The following is a 27,934-nucleotide window of genomic DNA, read 5'->3' on the forward strand; positions in this document are numbered from 1 at the left end:
TACTTGAAATAATAAATAACTTTAGCAAAATTGCAGGCTGTAAAATAAACCCACATAAATCATCAGCATTCCTATATATTACTAATAAAGCTCAACAGCAAGAGATAGAAAGAGAAATTCCATTTAAAGTTACTGTAGACATTATTAAATATTTGGGAGTCTACCTGCCAAAAAAACCCAGGAATTATATGAACACAATTACAAAACACTTTTCATGCAAATAAAGTCAGATCTAAATAATTGGGAAAATATCAGTTGCTCATGGGTAAACTGAGCTGATATTAAAAAATGAAAATTCTACCTAAATTAATTTACTTATTCAGTGCCATACCAATCAAACTACCAAAAAATTATTTTATAGAGCTACAAAAAATAATAACAAAATTCATCTGGAAGAACAAAAGGCCCAGAATATCAAGAGGATTAATGAAAAGAAATGCAAGGGAAAGTGGCCTAGTCATTCCAGATCTTAAATTGTATTATAAAGCAGCAATCACCAAAACTACTTGGTACTGTCTAAGAAGTAGAGTAGTGGATCAGTGGAATAGACGAAGTATATAAGACACAATAGTCAATGACTAGAGTAATCTACTGTTTGATAAACCCAAAGACTCCAGCTTCTGGGATAAGAACTCATTATTTAACAAAAATTGCTAGGAAAACTGGAAAACAGTATGGCAGAAACCAGGAATAGACAAACATATTACACCATATACTAAGATAAAGTCAAAATACATATAAAGATATAAAGGCTGATACTATAAGCAAACTAGGAGACAAGGAATAGTTTACCTGTCAGACCTGTCAGATGTATGTAGAATGGAAGAATTAATCACTAAACAAGAGACAGAGAACACTACAAAATGCAAAATGGATGCTTTTGATTACATTAAATTGAAAAGTTTTTGCACAAACAAAACCAATGCAACTAAGATTAGAAGGGAAGTAGAAAGCTGGGAAACAATTTTTACAGCCAGTGTTTCTGAAAAAGGCCTCATTTCTAAAATATATGGAGAACTGAGACAAATTTATAAGAATACAAGTCATTCCCCAGTTGACAAATGGTCAAAGGATGCGAATAGGTAATTTTCAGATAAAGAAATTAAAGCTACCTATAGTCATATGAAAAAATGCTTTAAATCATTAAATGATGAAAGAAATGTGAATCAAAACAACTCTGAGGTAACACATCATCCCTATCAGATTGACTAACATGACAAAACAGGAAAATGACAAATGCTGGAGAAGATGTGGGAAAATTGGAACACTAATGCATTATTGGAGGAGTTGTGAGCTGATCCAACCATTCTGGAGAACAATTTGGAACTATGCCCAGAGGGCTAGAAAACTGTACATACCCTTTGACCCAGCAATATCACTTCTAGGTCTATATCCCAAAGAGACCATAAAAAGGGGGAAAGGACTCACATGTACAAAAATATTTATAGCAGCTTTTTTGTGGTGGCCAACAAGTGGAAATTGAGGAGATGTCCATCAACTGGGGAATGGCTGAATAAGTTGTGGTATATGAATGTAATGGAATACTACTGTGCTATAAGAAATGATGAGCAGGTGGACTTCATAAAAACCTGGAAAGACTTATATGAACTGATGCTGGGGCAGCTAGGTGGTACAGTGGATAGAGCGCTGGCCCTGGAACCAGGAGGACCTGAGTTCAAATCCTGCCTCAGGCACTTGACACTTGCAAGCTGTGTGACCCTGGGCAAGTCACTTAACCCCATTTGCCTCAAAAAATAAAATATGAACTGATTCTGAATGAAGTGAGCAGAACCAGGAGAACATTTTACACAGTAACAGCCACATTGTGTGATGACTAACTTTGAAAGACTTAGCTCTTCTCAGCAATGCAAGGATCTAAGACAACTCCAAAAGACTCATCATGGAAAATGCTATCCACATCCAGAGAAAGAACTATGGAGTCTGAATGCAGATGGAAGCATACTATTTGCTCTCTTTTTGTTATCATTTTGTTTTGTTTCTTCTTTCTCATGGTTCCTCCCATTGGTTCTAATTCTTCTTTACAACATGACTAATGTGAAAATATGTTTAATAGGAATGTATATGTAGAGCCTATATCAGCTTGTATGCTGTCTTGGGGAGGGCAGAGGGAAAGAAGAGGAAAAAAATTTAAAACTCAAAATCTTATGGAAGTGAATGTTGAAAACTAAAAATAAATAATTTTTTTAAAAATAGAAGAATAAGAGGAACAGCCCCTACCCTCACAGACAGAGCTCCCAGTCTGATAAATGAGAGACAGACTCTCTACTAAACATTGGAGCTGGGAATATGGGAGAAGATGAAGGGACGAAAAAGTTGGGTAGGGGGTGTCAGAGAAGACTTCCAGGGGAGAGGAAAAAGGGATGTTTGACTGGAGTCCTGCAATTTAAGAGAGTAAGAAAAGGGTTAGAGGTAGGTGTGGGGAAGGAGTAATGGAAGTAGGTATGATGATCAGGAATTGAACAAAAGGGAAAGATTAGCTTTCTGATAAGTGGTGCCAGAGGAAGGTAGTTTTAGCTGTCCCTTCCTTCCCAAGAGAATAACTGTCTTTTAACTATGTATACATAATTAACTATGTGTACATGAAGCAGCTCAGTAGTTAAGAAGGTAGGACTTGGGTTCAAGAAGATCTGAGTTCAAATCCAGCCTCAGACACTTACTCTGTAACTCTTGGAAAGTCACTTACCTTCTCTCTGCCTCAATTTCCTCATTCATAAAATGAGGGCAATAATAGCACAGGGCTCTTGTGAGGATCAAATGAAATAACATATAAACAGCTCTTTGCAAACCTTAAAGAGCTACTTATGCTTAATGCTAGCTTTTATTATACACAAGCAATCAGGAAAGCAAAACATACTTGTAATAATAATAATAATAATTTTATATGTGTGTGTGTGTGTGTGCACATTGTCAAGTTATATTTGGTGCGTATACTCTATTTCCTACAATTAGATTAGACATTTCCAGAAAGAAGATACTGTGTCTCCCCTAATACAGTGGGAACTCACCAAAGGCAGGAACCACATTTCTGCCATCAGATGGAAAGTTTCCTCATGTTGTCTCTTCCCACAGACCATCACAAGTCACTGCCCATGGAAAATGTTTTGTAATTGTTTGTTGGAGGTGAGAACAAATGGGACAAGAGGAGCTCAAAACAGTGCATTAATATTTCTCTTTCTTCTGCAGAGAAGGACTGCCCCACCCTCCACCTATGCTGGCCCAGCCAAATATCCCTTTTGGGTACCCTATCCACGGGGTGGAGGTGATGCCCCTTCACACAATTCTGATCCCAGGTAGGTGCCTGCCCATTTCCTTGGTCCCATTCCCCTCCCTTATTTTCATTCTTGTTCCTAAGGCTGAGTAATGGACAATTAACCATTTAATTCTCACTCTCTCAATCAACAGTCATTAATTAAGTGCCTACTATGTTCCAGGCTAGGTTTTAGAGATACAAAGAAAAAATTTCCTACTTTCATGGAGCTTACATTCTAATGAAGGAAAAACTGCACATATGTAAGTACATACAATGCATTATGAAACATCTGAAGAATCACTATTGGCTATGCTCAAATTCTCTCAAGCACTTAAGGTAGCCTTTTTGTGAGGGAATACATTCCCCATAGTCATCATAGATCTCAAGCTCTCACTGTTGTACTTCTGTTTACATAAATTCAACCATTTACAATAATTTGTAATAATTGGCACATTAGATAGTAACTATAACTATTTATTTAACAATAAAGTAAAATAAACAAAAATAATATCATAATTATTCATGTAAGGCAAATGCAAGAATAATAAATGCATCACACTTTGCACATAAACCTGGGTCACATTCTTCCATCAATATACTTAGTGCTTGTATGGAAGAGTAGATACAAACCTGTCAGAGAAGCATGTGAGTAAGGAAAACCCATGTGTTTGACATAACACAACTCTGGAACTGAAAACTTTAATGTCCTCTTCTTGTCTCAAGAACTTTCCATAAGAGTTCTTTGATGAATGTAGCTTCTATATTTAACAGAAGCTTCCACTTCTAATCTAAAGTTTATCTACCCCATGCTTGAATAATACTTCACTTGGACTAACATCTCAGTCACCCTGATCAATCCACTGAATGACTTCTTTGATTCTCTGCTTCCAAGCTGTTCTTCTCGTCAGTTATACTTACTCGTCAATAGCCACTGTAGTATCTATCACTTCCAGATTCAGGCTTATCTGATGCCTTCAGCTAAAGTAGTGTTATGCTCTTTTAGGAAAAGGCAATGACTTTTACCCTAAATTTAGAAAAGACCTCTTCATCTCTGATTCTCAGGATTCTTCTCTTCTTCCTCTCAGCAACAACAAGTAGCAATGCAGAGAAGTATATTCTATCTTCACTTCTCTCAGCAGAAAATCACAATAGATAGCAGAGAATGTTCTCTCTACTCCTTATTATCCATCTTTCCAGCAGCAAGTCATAATAGAGAATACAGTATATGTTCTCTCTTCCTTCTTCCTTTCAGCAACAAGTAACTCTAGAGAGTAGTCTGACTCTAGCTGGCAAATTAATTGGCTTAGCATCTAGTGTGAGTACAGAGAGAGAGTTATGGTCTCTAACACAATTTTGAAATCTGTCCTTTCACTTCTTTAATCTTTCTGGATTTGTAGTCTGGATCCTCTCTGTGAATTACCCCACCTTAGCTTATGGTTAGTAATCAAAATTTTGTCTGCTGTCTTTGATCAGGCAAAGTATATTTGTCCTATAATTAAAGAACAATTCTTAATCCACATATCCTGTTATTAGCCTAAAAGTAATCTAATCCTTCAATTCTTCATACGCAGCTCACTGAAGCATTCTGCGTTCTTCATTCAGTCCAGTATTCTACAGTTTGTCCCATTAAAATGAGCAATTGATGTATCAGAACTCTGTCAGATTCAACTTGCAACTGCATCTTTTTGATCTCTGTGCAGACCTATGCCTCAATGCAGACAACTCAGCAACTGCTTTTCTCAGAAAAACATGGTCTCTCTTACACATACACAAAATTAATCTCGTGGGGTGGAGGGAGGTACTAGAAACTGGTGGCACTAGGGAAGATCTCATGCAGAAGGTATCACTTAAGTTGGATCTTAAAGGTAACCAGGGATTCCATGAAGTGAACATGAAGAAAGAATGCATTATAGGCATGAGAACAGCCAGTGCAATGATATGGAGACAAAAGATGGAGCATCAAATGAAAAGTAAGATGGCAACAGATTATGAAGAGTTTAAATGCCAAACAGAGGAAGGTATATTTGATATTAGATATAATAGAGAGCCTGGGGAGTTTGTTGAGTATGGAGATAACATAATCAGACCTACAATTCAAGAAAATCACTTTACCTACTATATGGAGGATTGGTTGGAATAGATAGAGATTTGAGGCAAGGAGACCATTTAGGAGGCTATTTTAGTTATGAGATTATGAGAGCCCAAATTAAAGGAGTGGCTATGTGAATGAAGATGTATTCAAAGGTGTTTCAGGGATAGAAGTGCCTAAATTTGGTTGTGTGGGGTAAGTGACAGCAAGGAGTTAAGGATGGCTGCAAGGTTGTGAATCTGGGTAACTGAATCTGAGTAATTGGAAAAATGATGGTACCCTTAAAAAAAATAGAAAAGTTTGGAAGAGGGGAAGATGTTAGGGAAAAGATGATGAGTTCCATTTTAGACATGTTGAATTTGAGGTGCTTAAAGCATACTGAGTTCAAAATGTCCAATTAACTGTTTGTGAAATAGAACCAGAGCTTGGGAGAAAAACTTGGGCTGCATATATAGATGTAGGAGTCATATGAATAGAGATGATAATTAAGCCCATGGAAATAATTAAATAATAAATTCATAATTGTTCATTCACTCATTCGTTTATTAACCCATTCATTCTTTCCCACTGGAAATCTCTAGATATCTTCTGACCTAGAGATCTTGGAGACTTCATTTTTCTTTTTACTATCTAGGGCTAGAAGATGAGCAGCCAATCAACAATCATTTATTAAATACCTAGCATGTGCTCGGCACTGTGCTAAGTGCTGGGGATACAAAGGAAGGCAAAAACAGTCCCTTGCCCAGGAGAAGCTCACATTCTGATGGAGGAGACAGCATGCAAATTGTATATAGCATTCACCATATAAATGGAAGGGGAATGAACAGACTTCCAGAAGAAGTCAAAACACATGGAAAACATGTTTCCACTTTCAATTTTGGTTTAGGGAATTATCTTTTGCTTTTCATTGAAGGTGTCTTCTTTTCAGCTTCTTGCTGACATCACCTATAATTCTTTGTTATGTCCTTTGTCAATATAGGTCTCTTTTCTGTTGCTTCTTATTGCTCCTCCTTGTCATGCTGTCTGCAGCTCAGACCTTGGAGATATGGATCTTGCATTGCCTCATGTCTATCTCCAGGAAGATGCTAGTATACAGCTCCACCTGACTCTGATACTCCTGCTGGATCATGGACAGGGCAATGCAGTATAGGGCTTTTAGAAATCTGAATCATATTCTTTTGCCAGAGATTCAAGCTGTAACAGAGAGGCTCTTTGGGTGGAAAAATCAAACAGGGTTGGTGTTAGGAGAATTCAAGATAAGGTTTTTCAAAGAAATCATTTGAAATAGAGAAAGGTGCCAAGAAAGGAGCAGACAACAAAGTATTCACTACTCAATCAAGAGTCCAGGACACCTGGGAAGTCATCAGGGCTGGGCTGGGTTCTGAGGAACTTTTAAGAAGATGAGAGATTCTCTGTTCATTGAGAAATCACACACTTCTGACCACATACTGTACAACTAGCTTGCTAAGGAGTTCTAACTGACATGGACACCATCCCTTCTCAGAATCCCAGGGTTTCAGAGTTGGAAGGGAGCTCAACTATCCAGTGTTTCCCTGAAAAAGCATCCTGCATGTAACAAACTAGATAAATGCTCATCTAGCCTTTGTAAGATCTCCAATGAGAGGCCACCTCCAAGGCAGCCCATTCCACTTATTCGTTGTTGTTCATTCATTCAGTTATATGTGACTCTTCACAACCCCATAGATCATAGGATGCCAGGCCATTGTATCCTCCACTGTCTCCCAAAGTCATTTGAAGCTCATGTTTGTTGCTTCCATGATGCTATCTATCTATTTCATTCTCTGCCATATCTTTCTCCTTTTTACTTCCATCTTTCCCAATATAAGGACCTTTTCCAATGAGTCCTGTCTTCTCATTATGTGGCCAAAGTAAAGTCTTCTCTAGCACCACAATTTGAGAGCATTGATTCTGTGGCACTCAGCTTTCCATATTGTCCAACTCTCAGCCATACATTACTACTAGAATAACAATAACTTTGACTATACAAACCTTTGACAGCAAGATGATATCTCTGCTTTTTAGTGTGCTGCCCAGATTTGCTGAAGCTTTCCCTCCAAGAAGCAAGCACATTTTAATTTCATGGCTGCAGTTGCTGTCTACAGTGATCTTTCAGCCCAAGAATGTAATATCCAATACTACTTCAATTTCTTCTCCCTCTATTTGCCAAGAACTGATGAAACCAGTTGCCAATGATCTTGGGTATTTTTTTTTCATGTTAAACTTCAAGCCTGATTTTACACTCTGCTCTTTCACCCTCATCAAGAAGCTTCTTAATTCTTCTTCACTTTCTGCCATCAGAGTGATATCATCTGTATATCTGAGATTGTCGATATTTCTCCTGGCAACCTTAATTCCAGTTTTTGATCCTGCCAGCCTAGCATTTCACATGATACACTTCACACATAAATTAAATAAATAAGGTGACTATGTACAGCCTTGTTATACTCTTTTCCCAATCTTAAACCAGTCAGTTGTTCCATGTTCAGTTCTAATTGCTCCTTCTTAACTCAAATACATGTTCCTCAGGAGAAAAGTAAGATGATCTGGCACTCCCATCTCTTTGAAGACTTTGTCACTTGATCCACACAGTCAAAGGTTTTAGCGTAGGCAATGAAGCAGTAGATTTTTTTTTATGCAACTCACTTGTTTCTCCATAACTTCATGAATGTTGGCAATTTGGTCTCTAGTTCCTTCCAACATAAGGTAGAAATATCATTGATTCACTGCTAGGAATTACTTCAATTCATCCCCACTGGGTGAGCCATATTGACTAATCCTTCCAACATAATTACAGGCTTCTAGGTCAGCCTGCCAATACCCTTTATTAGCTTGTAAGATCAAAAGGTCTTGATAAATCTGCACTCCTATGGACAATGGGAGGAGAGGAGGTAAAGGAGATTCAAACCAATAACACTTTGTGAGCTATCTGGGTCCAGGCACTGCTGCTGTTTGCAAGTAGCATGAAGTATTGTGAGTTCCAAGTCCTGATTTGTGCCAATGAAACAATCTGTAGCAGAGAGAAGGACGGGGCAGATCAGAGAAGAGAGTGGATAAGAAGCATTCACCAGTAACAAATCATGATTTTATCAGGAAGTCAGGCAGTAATAGCACAGAAAACAGCTGAAGGTAAAAAGTGAGGAGAATCATTCACCAATTTACCAAGTAAGAGTCCAGGAGATGTCATGGAGCTTCATTGGCTTCTGAGACATGTTTAGACAGCCAAAAGACATAGCCCACTGCTATTTAGCCTACCCTGTCCACACAAACCCACCTGACTAATGATCATCATTGGCATTGGATAGTAAGCTTAGAGAGAGTGACACAGACAGACACAGAAGCGGAAGACAGTTCTGCTCAGGCTGAAGGGTTTGTAGGAAACATTCCATCACCTGTAGGGAAAAGCAATAGTCGAAGGTGAGAGAAAGAAGATAAGCACTTTTCCCATCTGTCCTCTCATTTGCCATGGAAGAACTTGCAAGGGGCAGCTAGGTGGTGCAGTGGATAGAGCACCAGCCCTGGATTCAGGGGGACCTGAGTTCAAATCTGGCCTCAGACACATAACATTTACTAGCTGTGTGACCCTGGGCAAGTCACTTAACCCCATTGCCTAGCCAAAAAAACCCCAAAAAACAAAAACAAAAAAAAAATTACTTTGGGGCAGTTAGGTGGCACTGTGGATAGAGCACCGGCCCTGAAGTCAGGAGGACCTGAGTTCAAATCCGGCCTCAGACCAAACACTTGACACTTACTAGCTGTGTGACCCTGGGCAAGTCACTTAACCCCAATTGCCTAAAAAAAAAAAAAAACTTGCAAGAAGGTGGTATGAGTTGAAGTCAACCATCGATGGAGACTGAAAATGAGGAAATGTAACATTGCACATAAGCCTGGAAGCTGGCCCACTGGAACTGAGGCAAAACAGCTGACATATTCATGTTAAGGTCAGAGATAAGTATCTCAGAGCTGGTTCCACAGAGATGAATCAGAAGCAACTGGCTGAATGCCCTGTCCAGAGACATCCTGGATAAAAAAAAAAATAGCTCAAGGCAAACTTACTCCAGAAAGAATCAGAAGTGAAGAGGGGCAGATGGGGAAGGCACAGGTGAAGCAATCCCGTTAGTTACAGTGACATTTTGCTGATTCACTGCCCTTTGCTGCAGCATCTATATATACTGAATGCACTGACTAAAATACTCCCCTCTCATTCTCCTGGTGTTTGATGTGCTATAGTTGTGCAGTAAAATAGTCTGGCCCAATAACTCCTAATGCAGGCTTTTTATTCTGACTCTACTATCACCATAAAAAACATTTTTTATTCATTTTGAACTTAAATATTAAATGCAAAAAGACACACAAAAAAGACTATTTCCATGTACACAGCACAACATAAAAAGATTTGATATAAAACCCTGAATTTCCATTTCACACTGATAACTTTTTAAAAACTATGTAATAAATACTACTCATCATTTTCAAAGCTGCCTTGCTTTTCTGTAGGTCCTTCTAAGTTTTTTGTTCTTTGCTCTGTACTTTTAATTTTTTTCCTTCCCTCCCCACCCTACCCTAGAGAAGGCTACCATTAGACACAAATGTGTGTGTGTGTGTGTATAAAGAACATACACATATGTAAAACCATACTATACATATACATACTTTTATTCATCAGTTCTTTTTCTGGAGGTTGATAGCGTCTTCCTTTATAGTGTCTTTATAGTTGATTTGAGTATTTATGATACTCAAAATGAATTAGTCATACTGAATTGTTCTTATGATAATATTTCTGTTACTGTGTATAACATTCTCTTGGTTTTACTCATTTCGCTTTTCATTATTTCATGTAAGTCTTTCCTTGTTTTCCTAAAATCAACCAGCTCATCATTGCTTATAGCACAATAGTATTCCATCACAATCATATACCACAATTTGTATAGCCATTTCCCAATTGAAGGGCATCCTCTCAATTTCTAGTTCTTTGCTGCCACAAAGAAAGTTGCTATAAATATTTTAGGACATATAAGTTATTTTCCTTTTCCCCCAATCACCTTGGGAAACAGTCCCAATAGTAGTATTGCTGGGAACTTGGACATAATTCCAGATTCCTCTCCAAAATGGTTCCATCAGGTCACAGTTCCACTAACAGTAAATTAGTGTCCTAATTCTTCCACATCCCCTCCAATATGTCATTTTCCCTTTTTATTGTTTTAGCCAATCTAATGAGTGTAAGATGATATCTCAAAGTTATTTTAATTTGCATTTCTCTAATCAATAGTCATTTATAGAATTTTTTCATATCACTATATAGATAGTTTTGATTTTTTCATTGCAAAACTGCCTTTTCATATCCTTTGACCATTCATCAATTGGGGAATGAATCATATTCTTATAGATTTGACAAAGTTCTTTATATATTTGAAAAATGAGACCTTTATCTAAGAGCATGTCTATAAAATTTTCCCCCAATTTTCTGCTTTTCTTCTAATCTTGGCTACATTAATTTTATTTTTACAAAAACTTTTCAATTTAATGTAATTGAAATTATCCATTTTATACCTCACAATGCTCTCTATCTCTTGTTTTATTCACAAATTATTCTCCTATCCATAAGTCTGATGGGTAATATGTTCCATGTTCTTCTAATTTTCTTGTGATATCTCCTTTTATATCTAGGTCATGTATCCATTTTGACCTTATCCTGGTAAATGGTATAAGATATTGGTCTATGCCCAATTTCTGCCAGACTGCTTTCTAGTTTTCCCAACAATTTTTACCAAATAATGAATTGTTATCCTCAAAACTTAAAGTCTTCACTGGTTAAACACAAGGTTACTATAGTCATTTGCTGCTGTGTTATTGTATAGCTACTCTATTCCACTGACCTACCTTTCTTAGCCATTACCAGATAGTTTTGATAATTATTGCCTTATAATATAGTTTAAGATCTGGTACTGCTAAAACTCCATCCTTTACATTTTTTATTCATTTCTTTGATATTCTTTTGTTTTTTTTAAATGAATTTTTGGTATTTTTTCTAACTCAGTAAAATAATTTTTGGTAATTTAATTGTGATGGCATTGAATAAATAGGTTAGTTTAAGTAAGACTGTAATTTCTATTATATTGGTTCTGCCAGTGAACAATTACTATTTCTCCAATTATTTAAATCTGACTTTATTTGTATAAAAAGTGTTTTATAAGTATGTTCCTGAAGTTCCTGGGTTTGTTTTGGTGATTATACTCCCAGACTGTCTACAGTTATTTTAAATGGGGTATCTCTTATTATCTCTTCTCTCAGTGTTTTGTTGGTGATATTTAGAAATGCTGATAATTGATGTGTGTTTATTTTATATCCTGCAGCTTTGCTAAAATTATTAATTGTTTCAACTAACTTTTTAGTTGAATCTTTAGGATTTTCCAAGTGTATCATCATATTGCTTGCAAAAAAAAGATAGTTTTATTGCCTCATTGCTCATTCTAATTCCTTTTTCTTCTTTTATTGCTATTGTTAGCATTTCTACATAATATTGAATAATATTAGTGGTGATGGGCATTCTTGTTTCATTCCTGATTTTATTGCTTATCCCCACTACAAACAGTGCTTCCTGATGATTTTAGGTAGACACTTCTTATCATTTTAAGAAAATATCCATTTATACTTGTTTTCAAGTGTCTTTAATATGAATGAGTGTTATTTTTACCAAAACCTTTTCCTGCATCAATTGAAACAATCATATGATTTTTGTTGATTTTGTTATTGCTATAATCAATTATATTAATAGTTTTCCTTATGTTAAACCATTCCTGCATTCTTGGTATAAATCTCACTTGGTCAGAATGTATAATCTTTGTAATATATTGTTGTAGTATCCTACCTAGTATTTTATTTAGGGTTTTTGCACCCATATTCATTAATGAAATTGGTCTATATTTTCTTTCTTTATTATTACTATTAAGTGTTATCAGTCTCCAGATTGTTAACATTGTTCTTACAGTATCCTTTCAGCACTATGGTCAGGGGTACAGAAAGAAACAGAAAACTGAACTCAGTCAATACTAGAGCAAGAGTTGCTTGCAGTTGAGTTGTGCTGTTTGCCATTGGGGGCATATGGGGAATGGCATGTAGTATGATATTTGAGAAGATTATTATGCCTGTAGGCAGTTTGGAGGGAAGCCACTTCAGCTAGAAAAAGGTGCCATTTCATTGTCTGGGTTTCCCCAAGCAAAATTTCTCGAATGTTGGTATGTTGCCATGCTTCTTAGGTCTCTACCCCAGTGTAGCAGAAAAGCAGCCAGTGAAAAAAACTGTATGTGCATGTGCGTGTGTTTATATGTCACATCTCCAAATGTTTGGTGTCTTGTAGACACTTTTCACATCAGCTTCAAAGAGTCAGGGTCAAAAGGGGGGTCAGATGAGGAAGCCTTTTCAGAGGAAGCTTTGTCTGTGTATCTGACTTGATGCTTTTTCTGAGACTATTTCATCATTCTAAGTATTTTGAAAGCCCAGACATACTATAAAATATAAAGTATACTCTTACACCCAGGTAAGGACAAAAATGTTATCTCAAGCCAAATAAACTTTCAGTTGCCTATGATTTAATTTATAGAGTGAGAAAGGAGGTTACTGAGTGACCAGAAAGGTATGTAAAGTTGACTTGGAAAGTAGTATGAATAGGGCAGTAGCAAGAGTCTTGGATGTTAAAACAAAAGACCTGAGTTCAAATCCTGGCTTTACCACTGGTGGGATTTTCAACAGGCCAGTTAACCTCTCTAGACCTTAGTTTCTCCACCTAAAAATAAGGAGTTGGACTACCTAGTTTCTCAGATCCTAACTTTCTAACTTTATATTTTATGATTCTAAGGTTTTCAAACAGAGGACTGACTTGAACTACTCTATGCATACTTTAATTCTTGGATATGAAGTGAGACTCTACCCCACATATGGCATATGGGTATCATTATGTAGCCCCAAGGAAGGCAGAATAATCATCTTTTGCCTCTTTTCCCCAACTCTTATTGAAGAAATATTTTATTTCCTGCCAAGAAGGGAAGCAGGAGGGAGAAGAAAGAAGTTGGCCACTCTGCTCAACTCAGGGTGGGGAGGAGTATCATTGCTGATGGTTAATTAAATGTAAAAAAAAAATTTAACATTCATTTTTTAACATTTTGAGCTCCAAATTTCCTCTCCTCTTCCTTTCCCTTTCCCCTCCTTGAGAATATAAGCAATTTGATACAATTATACATGTGCAATGATGCAAAACATTTCCATCTTAGTCATATTGCAAAAGAAAACAAACAAAAAAACCCAACAAAACAAAGAAAGTTTAAAAAGTATGCTTCAATCTGCATTTTGACTCCATCAGTTCTTTCACTGAAGGTGGATAGCATCTTTCATCATAGGTACTTTGGAATTGTCTTGGATTATTGTATTGCTGAGAATAGCTAAGTCATTCACATTTGATCTTCATACAATATTGCTATTACTGTGTACAGTGTTCTGGTTCTGCTCACTTCACTTTGCATCAGCTCATGTGAGTCTTTCCAGGTTTTTCTAAAAGCATTCTGCTCATCATTTCTTGCAGCAAATAGTATTCCATCAGAATCATATACCACAACTCGTTCAGCCATTCCCCAATTGATTGGCATCCCCTCGATTTCAATTCTTTGCCACCACAAAAGGAGCTGCTGTAAATATTTTTGTACACATAGGTCCTTGTTCTTTTCCTTTTCCTTTTCCTTATATCTGTTTGAGATACAGACCTAGTAGCGATATTGCTGGGTCAAAGGGTATGCACAGTTTTATAGTCCTGTGGGTATAGTAACAAATTGCTCTCCAGAATGGTTGGATCAGTTCATAATTCCATCAGTAGTGCTTTAGTGTCCCAACTTTCCCATATCTCCTCCAACATTTGTCATTTTCCTTTTTTGTTACATTAGCCAATCTGATAAATATGAGGTGATACCTCAGAGTTGTTTAAATTTTCATTTCTCTAATCAATAGTGATTTAGAGCATTTTTTCATACAATTATAGATATTCTTGATTTCTTCATCTAAAAACTGCCTGTTCATATCCTTTGACCATTTATCAATTGGGGAATAACTTGTATTCTTATAAATTTGACTCTGTGGTTCAATGATCTTAGAAAACATGGATAGACTTGCAAAAAATATTTCATAGGGAACCATTTCCTTCTTCCTTATTGCCTATTGACATACTAATAGCTCACTATTCCTACCCCACCCTACCCGTTCCACCTCCTCTCCAACCTCACCTTGCATCCGAGTTCAAAGTCCTTTTGAGTCTCACCCAAAGCCCCATACTCTTTTCCTCTGTAATAACCACAGGGAATTCAGAAACTTAGCACTTAAGTATAATACAGAATTTTACATTTGATAGAGGACCTTATCATCACAGCTCCATATGCTTGTATTACTACCTTCGAGGGCACTAAGATCCAGTACAGTGTCTTTTTTGATCTCAGTGCACACGTTGGGATGTAATAGTCTCCAAAATTGTCCTAGCAATCCATTCTCCTTCAAATTAAACTTCTCTCATACAGCAGCTGGGGCCCCAAGCTTCACAGTGATACTCTCTCTTTCTTTCCCATACAAAGTCATTTTTTCTTCCATTCTGCACCAAAATCTCTAATGCTTAAGGGATGGGGGAGGGAGGAGTCTTGGAAAATGAGCAGGATTTTTATGTTCATTGAGATAGTGAGGCCATCCCAGATTGAAGGGGAATGGATTGAGCAAAGGTATGGGAAACATAGAGTATATTCAAAAAATGAGAAGTCCTATGTGCAATCAGAAAAGTGCTTGTTCCTGAACATCCTTCAGTACCACCTCTGTCTAACTATAAGTGGAACTATGAACTGTCTGAAGAATCCATAGGTAACTGTTCTGGTGCCTCTGTCACCTTTTCTGTGTTTTCAAGGCCTGAAGTTTGATGGAACGGAAGCACCATTGTACAAGGTCAGTATCATTATCCCTCCTCACCTCCTATAGCACCAAACCCTTTTATCTCTTTGTCTCTTGCCCTCTTCCAATGTTTCCTCTTATCATCTACTCACCAGCCTCAGCACTAAAGAAAGCCAAATTCCAAGTTGACTATTCAGATATGAACCAAGTGGCTTTGAAGATTCAGAAGGCATTATGTATCTAGATTTCCAGTGAGTGTGGGATGGGGTACAGCAACTTCCAGCCTCCAAGCTACTCCATCGACCCATAGCCTGCACAAGAACACTCTGGGTATTTGCCCATCTCTTTGGAAGGAGATTGTCCAAATATAAAATTTAGTGTCTGTTTACCTCACCCCCTCAGGTCACCCTGAAGGCCTTATTAGGAACCCTGAACACTCTTGCTGATACTCCAGACAGTGAGGTGCTGGGTAGAGGACAGAAGCAGCTGACCATATTGACCCCTTCCCAAAATCGCCTGAATTTCATCCTACAGCATGTGACATACACCAGCACTGTCTACCAGTCAGGAGCTGTGGACATTGGTGAGAGCCCATCACTTCATGGCAGAACCCTTTGGGAGATAAAAGACACTAGTTAGGGCTCTCTCAGAGACTATCTCCTTGAAGAAATATTTATCAATCTAAGTAGGTAGAGAGAGGGGATAGTTTTTCTTTTGCTTGTGTGTCATGCTATACCTGTATTGCAGATGGCTCTTTCCACTTCATATTGTCTATGAGGTGTAATGCTTACAGATCAAACTCTAGAAAGAAAGAATTATGATATCTTTGAAGATCAGCCAAGGTGGGAAGGGAGCATTCTTACATCTTCCTGTTTGGTCCCTAGTATATTACAATGTTCACTAATTTTTGAACCACACCTGTGATTTCACTGGCCTAGGGAATGCCTGGAAAGAGCACTCCTATTCTATGACATGGTCTTTGAGAATTACCTGAAGAATTAAGAGGTTAAGTGACTTCCCCAAGGTCACAAGTCAAAAAGAGACAGAAACGAGATTTAAAACCAGATGTTCTTATTCCTGAGGCTACCTCACTATCCATTGTACCACAATGCTTATCAGACTCACTAATATCCTGAATTTCCATGGTTTCTTTCCATAGAATACTTAGACTTCTATGACCTTAGCTGTAATTTTGGAGGGAGAGAGAAGGCATGGAATTGATGTATACCTTTTATTGAGTGCAGCCTTATGTTGAAAAAGAGTCCCTTATCTCCAGGTGATCCCAGTCTGACATGGCCCAGATAGAGAAACAGATATACATAGAATGATGCTTAAGGGTAGATTGTAGGCATGAGTAAGAAAGGGATGATTCTGCTATGATCTATAGCACAGACCTATAGAAGTTAAGCCATCCTCTCAAGGTCATAAGACAAATTAAGGACAAAGTGAAGCTAGAAGTCCTGAATCCCAGACATGGGCTAACTCTTCATACCTTCTGTTCCCTTACCAATCAGGCTTCCCTGAACAACAGTAGAAGGATTCTTCTCCCCAAGGCTAAAGAAAGAGACCTTACACTGATCCCCTCTTTCTCCTTTCAGTGAGTATTGAATTTGGGAGCTCAGTGGCTAAGTTTCCTGTGAATATCAACCAGCCCACTATCCCCAAGTTGTTTGACCCTGGGCCAGGTAAGTCCTTTGTCTATTTGACTCCACGGAGATAGTAGAGTAGCACCCCAGAAATGACTTGAAAATATTCTAGTTTATGTGGTTTAAATATCTAAACTCATTTACAGGTTGCTATTCATCTTCAGTTTTATTATTTCATTTATGATTTTTTTTATTGATCTATTAATCTCCAGTCTGCTAGATGGTAGAGGTTACAAAAGCAAAAGAGGAAATAATCCCTGCCTTCAGGGAACTTACATTCAACACATAACGTGAATATGTCATGGGGAGTAAAGGGAACATGGGAGACCTCACAAAGTGCTCTAGGTCTGTTTGAAGAAAGAAATAACATTAACATCTAGGACAATCATGGAAGGCCTCCAGGTTGAGGTGTCACTTGGCTGAATTTTAAAGAATGATAAGGAAGGAATATGAAGGATGCAAGTTGGAAAAGATTGCATTCCAAGTATAGGGACTGGCTTGTGCAAATGCTTGGGAGTAACAGTGGCATGCTACATGCAGGGAACGGCTAGTAGTCCATCTCAGCTAAAACACAAAGTACATGAAGGGGAAAGAATATAGAAAAAGGGGCTCAGGGAAGAGCTTTGAAGGATACTCAAACTTGTGAGGGAAGGAGATGAATGGTTTAGTAGATAGAATACTGTAGGTGGGGTCAAGAAGACCTGAGCTCAAAACCTGCCTCAGACACTTGCTAGCTGTTTGACCTTGGGCAAGTCACTTAATCTCTCTGTGCCCTCATTTCCTTATCTCTAAAAATAATAGCACTTACGTCCCACAGTTGTAGTGGGGACCAAATGAGTTAGCGTGTATAAAGTGCTTATTATTGCTTTTGTTGTTGTTATTCAGCAAAGGAGAATGATGAATGGTCAGAAAGGCAAGGGGACAAAAAGCAGAGGGCAGTCACAAAAGTCAAGTGAAGAGGGTATATCTATGAGATAGGGGTAGTCAAATCTAGGAGCATGAGAACCAAAATAGGCCATCAGAAATTAAAAAGTTATTGGCTTCTCCAAATAGATAAATGATCAAAGGAGAGAAAAAGCATTTCTTGAAAAACTTGTGTATTATTAATAATCACATAAGAGAATGCTCCCAATTACTAATAATGAGGAACTCACATTAAAACAACTTTCATATTTGACCTCACAACAGCAAATTGGTATAGATGACAAAAGATAGGAATAGTCAATGTTGGAGGGGTTGTAGAAAGACAGGCACTCTAGTGCATTACTGGGGGAACTGTATTTTGGTACAGCCCATTCTGGAAAGCAATCTAGAATGATGCAAAAAAAGTGACTAAAATGTCCATATCCTTTGATCCCAAGATTTCACTGTTAGACATATACCCCAAGGAGGTCAATGACAAAAAGAAAGGACCCAAATACATGGTAGCAAAGAACTGGAAAGTAAATGCCCACCAATTGGGGAATGGCTAAATAAACTATACATAATACATTCATGTAATGAAATGTTACTATGCTGTAAGAAATAATGAATATAATTAATACAGATATACAGAAAGACATATGAACTGATGCAAAGTGAATTAAGTAGATTCAGGAGAACAATATACACAATGACTACAATATTGTAAATAGAATGAATAATAACAAAAAGACAATCAACATTGAAAACTGCAGAATTATAATAATCAAACTTGGCCCCAAAGAAGAGATATGAGAAGGCACCTTCTTCCCTTGCTTCTTTGTAGAAATGGGGGACCATGAATGGTGGGATACTGCATAAAATGTCAGACTCTTTTTCATATATTGTTTAGTTTTGCAACTTTTTAGTGATTTGCCCAAGGTCACCCAGCTAGTCAGTGTCTGGGGCCTGATTTGTGCTCAGGTCTTCCTGACTCTAGGCTCAGCACTCTCTCCACTGCACCACTTAGCTGCCCCATTCTTCCTTTAGCTATATTTCATTATAAAGGATGATGGGGCACTGAGGGGAAGAGGAAGAGACCACCAACAAGTCTTTATGAAGCTCCTACTATGTACTAGGCACTGTGCTAGGCACTGGGCTCCTGACTCTCCAAGAGCTAATATTCTAATGGGGAATTTTAAAAAGGTCTGTGTAAAGTCACACTTGACCTGAGCTTTGAAGAAAACTAGTGATTCTAAAAAGAGTAAGTGAGAGGGGAAGCCATTCCAGGCATGAGGGACAGCCAATGCAAAGGTATGGAGATGGAAGATGGATATTGTGTGAGTAAGGACAAATCCAATGGTCTTTCAACTATCCCATCACAGCAGGATGGAGGTTATTGAAGAGATGTGCAGCAGAGGAATAAGAAAAAACATTGAACTCCCTATCTTTTTCCTTCTCCAGAGAGGGAGCTCAGGAACCTGGTGACCATTGCTACTAAGACTTTCCTTCGTCCCCACAAACTCCAGATTTTACTTAAGAGTATTCGGAAGTATTACCCAGATGTGACTGTGATTGTGGCTGATGACAGTGAAAAGCCAGAGAAGATTGATGATATTTATGTGGAGCATTACATCATGCCCTTTGGAAAGGTACAGATCCAAGGCACCAGACCCTTGGATCCTCAAGAGCTACAGCCCCAAATCCCACCATGGATATAGCTGCCTTTATGAGGAAGTAGAAGGTTAAGGTTATAGAGATAGAAGGAGCTGAAGACTATTTCTAACCTTGAGTCCTAGTCCTTTTCTTCCTCTGCCCAACCTTCATAGTCTGAGTAAAACATCACTCCCAAATCTACACTGATGTGGCTAATCTTTTCTTGGTCTGTAGAATTCATTTTGGTCTAGGTGTTTGACTAATGTTTTGTGTATTCACAACCCATTTAATCCAAGTCTAAAGAGATGCTGGGAAGACCTGTGTCAGGGAAGCAAGATGGAAACCTGACTAATTTCCATTGTTTCCCTCTCACTCTATTCCTTTTCCTCCCTGCTGACAATGGATGGCATCATTACTTTCTTGGACATAGCTCCAACCTTAGCAGTTACCCTTTCTCTAAGCTCAAAGGCCAGCCCATACCTTCCCCTGGGCTCTGAGAAGAGTCAGAAGGATTTGGGGATGAAAGAACCCTCCCCCAAAGGAACAGAGAATCCATGTATCAGATTATCTACCATATACAATCCTTACAGTTCTTTTTTTTAGCTAGACTTTTCTTCTTTTTTATTTTTTAAAATATTTAAATTTTCCCAATTACATATAAAAATGCTTAACATTCATTAAAAATTTTTTTTGAGTTCCAAATTCTCTCCCTTCCCTACCCCTTCATTGAGAAGGCAAGCAATTTGATGTAGGTTATGCATGTTCAGTCGTGCAAAACATATTTCCATATTAGTCATGAAAAACAGACCAACCCTCCCAATAAAAATAAAATTAAAAAAATACTTATTTCAATCTGCATTCCTACTCCATCAGTTCTTTCTCTGGGGTGGAGAGTATTTTTCATCATAAGACCTTCAGAATTTTCTTGGATCATTGTATTGCTTAGAATAGCTAAGTCATTCACAGTTGATCTTCATACAATATTGCTGTTACTGTGTATAATGTTCTCCTGGTTCTGTTCACTTCACTTCATATCAGTTCATATAAGTCTTTCCAGATTTTTCTGAAAGCATCCTACTCATTATTCAAAAAACATTTTTATTCATTTTAAACTTAAATACAAAACAAGAAAAGAAAAAAAGAACATTTCCATGTACACAGCAGAACATGAGAGGATTCAATATAAAATGATAAATTTCTATTTCTCAAAAACCTATGTCATAAATCCTACACATTGTTTTCAAAGCAACCCAGCTCTTCTGTGCTTCCTTCTAGGTTTTCTTTTGTTCTCTGCTGTGTGCTTTTTATTCCTCTCTCCTCACCCAAGCTACAATTGAATGTGAATATATATACACCTATACATATAGGGGTATATATTATGAACATACACTCATGTACATATAAATATATGTAAGACTACACTATGCATATTTCTATTTGTCAGTTCTTTCTCTAAAGGTGAATAGCACCTTCCTTCATAGGTCCAAGTCTTTCCATATTTTTTTTAAATCAACCAGATCATCATTTCTTATATCACAACAGTAGTTCATCACTATCATATCCTGTCCAAGAGATTATCTATGAAAATCCTTTCTCAATTTTCTGCTTCCCTTCTAACCTTGGCTACATTGGTTTTATTTATATAAGAAGCTTTAAATTAAAATAATTGAAACTACCCATTTTACACTTCAAAAGTGCTCTCACTTTATAATATAGTTTAAGATCTGGTACTGCTGAATCTTCTTTACATTTTTCCCCATAGTATCTTTGAAATTCTTGACCTTTTGTTCTTTCAAATGAATTTTGTTACTATTTGTTCTGACTCAGTAAAAGAATTTTTAGCAATTGGGGTGGCATTGAGTAAATAGGTTAGGTAAAGTTGTCATTTTTTATTATGTTGGCTTTACTTACCTATTAGCAGTTATGGCTGTTTCTCCAATTATTTAAATCTGACTTTATTTGTATAAAGAGTGTTCTATGTTTATGTTCATGTAGCTATCTATAGTTGGGTTGGGCTAGATATCCTCTGATGTCCCTTCCAGCTCTCCATCTCTGATCCTATGATTTTTTTTTCCAGCTCAGTCAATGTCCAGTACCCAAACTCTGCAGTCATCATCCCCATCTCCAGGCTTTCTTTTGGAACCTGAGCTTGTGACTCATGTGCCCTCTCATTCACAGGGTTGGTTTGCTGGCAGAAATTTGGCTGTGTCTCAGGTCAGCACAAAGTATGTGCTGTGGGTGGATGATGACTTTCTTTTCACAAAAACAACCAAGATTGAGGCACTGGTAGATGTCCTAGAGAAAACAGAGCTGGATGTGGTAAGAAATATTTACTATTTTATCCCTACCCTTCCACTGAAGTGGGAGTGGGGTGCACAATGTGGAAGGTGGGTGAATTTAGCTAGCTTTGGCTTGGCGGTGAAAACCCTAGATTGAAGGTGGGGTTAGAAGAACTGGGTGTGAGTCCTTATTTCACCACACACTTATCTTAAGATCTTGAGAGACTAATTTAACTTTTCTGTGCCTCAGTTGTTCCATCCCTAAAATGAGACGATAGAGCATCTGCCCTAGCTACCTCACCTGAATGGGATGTGGATAAATTCTTTTTAATTCAGCAAGCATTTATCAAGTATCTACTATATGCCAGGTACTGTCCAAGACTGGAAATACAGACAAAAACAAAATGGCCCTGGCCTCAAGAAGCTTATATTCTATTTAGAGGAAAATACTATGCAAACATATAAGTAAATAAAATTTATATACTGAGAGATTTTCAAGGAAAGGGACAGGTATACTATAAAGGACATTTTGTTAAGAATAAAACAGTGATTTCAAAGGGCATGATGGAAGGGTAGAGAAGATAGGAATAGGGCTGACATGGATGAAGATGAGGGGGCAAGAAGTATTGATCAGGGTTTCAGCATAGACAATCTAGCCATGAAGAAGTGGATTATTATGACTTTCAGAATAGTGTTGAAAATGTTGATTTGATTATCAATTCTTAAGAAAGAGGTGGAAGAGGGTAGGGTTAAGGACAAAGAGTAAACACACAGCAACAGGGGAGCTGTCCAGTAACCATGGACATGCCTAATAGTCAAGACAGAAGTTGATGGAGTCTGAAATCAGATTGGCTATGGAGGTGTGAGGCATATTTGAGGTACTCATCTAATTCAGGTCAGCTCTGCCCCAGGATTCACTCCTGTGAAGGAGGGGAGGGATGGGACAGTAGCTGGATCGGGTGGAAAGGTCAAAGGAAAGGATTGGGAAGACTTGAACATGCAAGATTTGGAAGGAAGTTAAAGGGAATGGCATTATGGGTGCTAGTAGAGGAATCCAAGTTAATGAGGACACACATCTATGACTAAAGAAAAAGACGAAAAAGGGTCATGACGCCTGAAAGTTTTAAGGCAAAGGTTCTTAACTTTTTCTGTTATGTCCCCCTTTGGAAGTTTAGTGAAACCTCTGGATTCCTCAGAATAATGGTCTTGGGTGCAGTGGATATAGTACTGGCCCTGGAGTCAGAAGGACCTGAGTTCAAATCCGGCCTCAGACACATAACACTCACTAGCTGTGTGACTCTGAGCAAGTCACTTAACCCCAATTGCCTCATATGAAAAAAAAAGAATAATGGTTTTGAATGCATAAAATAAAATAAATAGAATTATAAAGGGAACCAATTATGCTAAAAGAGTCATTAAAGTATTTTTAAAAATAAGTTCTAGGTCTTCAGGAAAAGAATATTTGTTCAAAAGAATGGACAAGGGGAGGATGCTCAGGAAGGTCATAGAATATGGTTTAATCTTCTAATTGAAATAGAGGTTAAATCATTGCTCTAAGTATGTGGGGGGATGGGGAAGAGTGAAATTAAAGGCAAAAGGAGTGCAAAGGTTTTGGAACATTTACTAAGGAGAGTGGTCAAGGGAATCAATTTGGGGAACATAGTGTAACATCTGTTTCACTGTTGAAACAGATATTGCCATAGAAAGATCATAAAAGAGGTTTCAGTGGAGGCAATGGACCATTAGCAATGTTGGCCTCTAGGTACCATAGGGCCATAGGGCACAGAGCACTGGACCTGGAATCAGGAGGACCAGCCTCAGATACTAGCTGGGAGACCCTGGGCAAGTCACTTAACCTCTAGCTGCCTCAGTTTTTTCATATGTAAAATAATAGTAATGAGAGCACCTAACTTTTAGGGTGGTTATAAAGATAAAATGAGATATTTGTAGAGCACTTTGCAAGCCTTAAAGCACTATATAAATGCTAGCTATGATGATGATGATGATATCACTACAGCATCAGGTATACAAGATACCTTTCACTACCTTGGACACCTTCTAACACACAATATTATGAAGAGTCCAGGGACCCAAGCACCTCCATAACTTAGACCGAAGTCTTACCTGCTTCATTCCCTGCCTCTTTTCACATGGTAGTACTCTGGCAAGTATTGTAAAGGTCTTATCTCAATTACGTCAGAAAGTTTCCACTGCTTCTTCCAGATTAAATACTCTAGCTCAAGATATACCAAGAAGAGATAAAAACATTGATGACGCATACTCCCAATGCAAAACCATATCCTCCCCCTTCCACAAAAAACAATTCCATTGAATTTCCTTCCCTGCTGTGCTAATGCAGGCTTGTGTTACAATCCATTTGGGTTTGCTGAGAACCAGAATGGATAAAGAAGTGTTATGGTGGGATAAAGATACTGAGAAATTACATCTAAACGATGACTTATTTAGTAATACATGAAGTTGCAGAAACAAATCAGATCCAAGGCTCTCAGTCCACCAAGGACATCGACCATTGGTTTCTCCAAGTTAATATATGATTTGGAGGGAGTGAAAGATATAGAGATTGAGATACCTGGTTTCTTATTGATGGAGGGGATTGGTAGAGGGAACAGTGAGATGAGAGAGAAATGATTGGTTTTGTGACGTTCCTTAAATCAAGTGACCTTTAGAAGGGGGTTATGACTTCTCCAAAATCACGAGACTTACAAGCAGCTAAAACTTAGCTTCACAAAATGGTGGATAAAGACAAAATGGAGTCACTAATGCTGTTTTAATGTAACAGAAAGGAGGCCAACCTGAACAAGACTGACAATGGGGTCAAGGTAGCATGGTGTAAGCCAATAAGTCACCAAGTATTTATTAACCTCCTACATGTGCTGGCACTGTGCCAAAGCACTAAAAATATAAAGAAAGACAAACAAACAAAAAAGCCAGTCCCGGGTCTCAAGGAACTCACAGTCTAATGGGGATGACAGCAAGCAATTGGGTCTGCACAAATGAAATCCTTTCAGAACAAATTAGAGGAAATCAACAGAGGAAAGGTACTAGCATTAAGGAACAGCAGGAAAGGCTTCTTGCTACAGATAATAGAGCTTGCTACAGAGCTAGGAGCCATGGAGAGAAACTACAAAGAGGAAAAGTTAGGCTTGGTATTGGGATAACCTTCCAATTAGAGCAGTCCAAAGGTAGAATGTAATGAGCTATCTCAAAGGTAGTAAGTTCTCCATCAATATAAACTTTTGGACAGAAGCCTTGGTGACTGCTTGTCAGAGATGCTATAGAGGTCATTCCTGCTTAGGTGAAGAGTGGAGTAGGTACTGTCTGAGCTCTCCCCAAGCCTTGAGATTCTATAATTCTGTGGTCCCTGGAGACCTTGGAACTTTGTCCCTGTAGCTCAGACTGGGGGTACTAAGATAGTCCCCGGGGGCTGAAGCTGAAAAGCAATTACCAATGGTCTGGAGTTGGTTGTAGCAACAGAAAAAAAAAGTTTTTGCTTTTCTAGAGGGAAGATATGGGCTGTAGAAAGGGAAGTGATGCAGTGAGAGGAAGAAAACTGAGGGGCCTTGGAGTATAGTGACAGGTGGGTAGGTAGGTAGAATCATAGGAGAGGAAGGAAGACAGGGTGGGAGTGGGGAATAATTCAACATGGGAATATCACACAAGAAAGTTTCCCGAGAGAGGCAAACTGGTTATTGAATCAGATGTATATTTTCTCTGATCTCTTCCCCTACCCCTTCCCAGGTTGGTGGCAGTGTGTCCGGGAATGTATTCCAGTTTAAGCTATTGATGGAACAAGGTGAGGATGGGGACTGCATACACAAGAGGTCAGGCTACTTCCATGCCCTGGAAGGCTTCCCCAGCTGTGTGGTGACCAGTGGTGTTGTCAATTTCTTCTTGGCTCACACTGAGAGCCTCCAAAGAGTTGGATTTGATCCCCGACTACAGAGGGTGGCACACACAGGTAAGAGGGCTGCATGGGGAGACTGAGATGTCACCTCAGATTAAACCACATTTGGCAGCTTGTTCACCATCTTTTATTACAAACAGAGGCAGTTTTCCAAAGTATTCCAATTCAAACTAAAGCAGTGTCATGTAGTAGAAAGGGCATCAAAATTGACATCAGGAGGATTTGGATTCAAATCCCACCTCAGACACTAGCAAGGTGACCCTGGGAAAACCTTTAATCTGTCAGTCCTCAGTTTCCTTATCTGAAATATTGAAGGTAAGGGGGTGGGTTGAACAATGACATCTAAGTTTCCTTCCAACTCTAAACCTATAATCCCATGATTTTTCATTTCCCTCTTCACCCTTTCTCATTCTGAGTCTTGACAATGTTTTCCATCCTGGGACACTCTCTATCCTCCTCTCTGACCAATCCACATCTGGAATACTATATCCAGTTTGGTTTGCATTTCAAAAAGGACATTCAGAAGTGGAAGTATATCTATCTTGCCCTTCCCTCTGAACCACCTTCTTTCAGAAAGTCTTCCCAGGCTCATGACATTCAAGTTCACTACTCATTTCCATCTGGTCTCCATTTTTCCCTTTCCCATTCCTCAGGTGTAATGCATAGTGCTCTGTCCAACAAGAAGTATCTATTCATGTCTGTCTCTAGGTCTGTGTTTGTCAGTGGCTTATATCCGACTTCCCTCTTCAGACTCGGGAGATTCTTGAGACAGAGAGAGAAAGAAAGAGGAGAGGAAGAGTGAGGACATAGGGGAGGAGAAGGGGAAGAATGAGGAGAGACAGTACTTTCTCTCTAGGAGCTTACACCTCAAAGGTGGGAAGAATAAGTATAGGAGGCTGTGTCTTGCCCTCAGAAGGAGAGATCCCTGAGAACAGAACTGTGTCTCACCCTTCTCATGGAATATTTCCCAGGGTTCTGCATAGGGTTCTGGTAAAACAAGTGTTAATATGGGTTGGGAACTGACCACAGGGCACAAAGCTCACAGGATCTCCTCTCTCTATTTCCCCTCCCTTAACAGAGTTTTTCATCGATGGGCTAGGGAGTCTTCATGTTGGATCATGCTCAAATGTGGTTGTGAATCACCAGCCCCGCACCCAATCTTCTGACTCAGATCAAGCTACCCTGGAAAAAGCCTACAGTCGGTTCCGAACTAACACTCAGGAACAGGTCAAGTTCAAGTTGTCCCTCCATTACTTCAAGAATCATCTCCAGTGTTACACTCAGAAATGAAGTTATGGATAATGTGGAATGGGCCAATGAGACTCTTACATGTAACTTACCTCCAATCAATAGGAAAGAGGGTATGGAATGGACTACTCAGTAGTGAAATGGCTGGAGTTGGCAGCTAGAAAGATAAATTAGTTGATTTACAAAAAGAACCATGGAATGGGTGATTTGGTAGGAAGGACAATTAGGTTAAGATCAATTTTTGGTTAGGGCTATGAGCCTACCAGTGGTCAAGGTAATATGGAATATAACAACAATAATATTGACACATACATAGAGTTTTAATATTTATGAAGTTTTTTACCTACAATAATACTGTGAGATATACAGTGAAAGTATTATCATACCTATCTTATACATGAGCAAAATGAGGATCAGATTTGCTGAAAGCCATAGTTACCTTTCCTTTGAACCACATCAGACTTGTTTATAGAATTATTGACATGTCAGCCATAACGGTAATACTAATAACAGTACTTCATAACATAGAGGTTCTAAGAATCCTTTTTAGAAAATATGGAATAACTGCAACAGAATATTAGTGTGGGCACTGGCTACATGGCCCATGTTTACAACATTCCAGTAACCCAACTATGTTGGTATAGAGGTTGATATAATATTCATTGAGCACAATTTGAGACACTATAATAATTTTATGTAGTAAAAACAGTTTTTATCGTATTTAATAATTCATCAAGCAATGGCTTCTTCTTGAAAGAATATTAGTAATTATATACATACTTTTTAAAAAATCAGCTGAAAGTATCCTTGTTATTCTTAAGAAATTTTTCAATGATCCCAAGTCAAGATGTGGTTTTTATACAAAGTCACTTTGATTTTCCATGATCCAATTTCCAAAATGAAGTAGCAGGATGCTGGATGCTCTTAGCACAAGAAGCCATGTGTGAATCTTTGTCCTTGTATCGTGACTTAGGAGAAAGAAACAACTCT

The 27,934-nt window shown here is 38.2% G+C and overlaps 1 protein-coding gene across 1 annotated transcript in view; it reads left to right on the forward strand.

Moving 5' to 3' along the window:
- B4GALNT2 (beta-1,4-N-acetyl-galactosaminyltransferase 2) overlaps positions 1–26,986 on the forward strand; it is a 48,300-nt gene extending 21,314 nt beyond the window's left edge. The window contains exons 4-11 of the mRNA XM_027873358.1: positions 3,205–3,311; positions 15,307–15,344; positions 15,693–15,873; positions 16,889–16,975; positions 19,301–19,488; positions 21,671–21,811; positions 25,531–25,750; positions 26,775–26,986. Of these exons, the coding sequence (XP_027729159.1) occupies positions 3,205–3,311; positions 15,307–15,344; positions 15,693–15,873; positions 16,889–16,975; positions 19,301–19,488; positions 21,671–21,811; positions 25,531–25,750; positions 26,775–26,986 (1,174 nt within the window). The remainder of the gene's footprint in view (positions 1–3,204; positions 3,312–15,306; positions 15,345–15,692; positions 15,874–16,888; positions 16,976–19,300; positions 19,489–21,670; positions 21,812–25,530; positions 25,751–26,774) is intronic.
- Positions 26,987–27,934: the final 948 nt, after the last annotated feature.

Source organism: Vombatus ursinus, unplaced genomic scaffold (assembly GCF_900497805.2).
Source record: "Vombatus ursinus unplaced genomic scaffold, bare-nosed wombat genome assembly UNPS02014801.1, whole genome shotgun sequence".
In the NCBI taxonomy this organism is placed as follows: Eukaryota; Metazoa; Chordata; class Mammalia; order Diprotodontia; family Vombatidae; genus Vombatus; species Vombatus ursinus.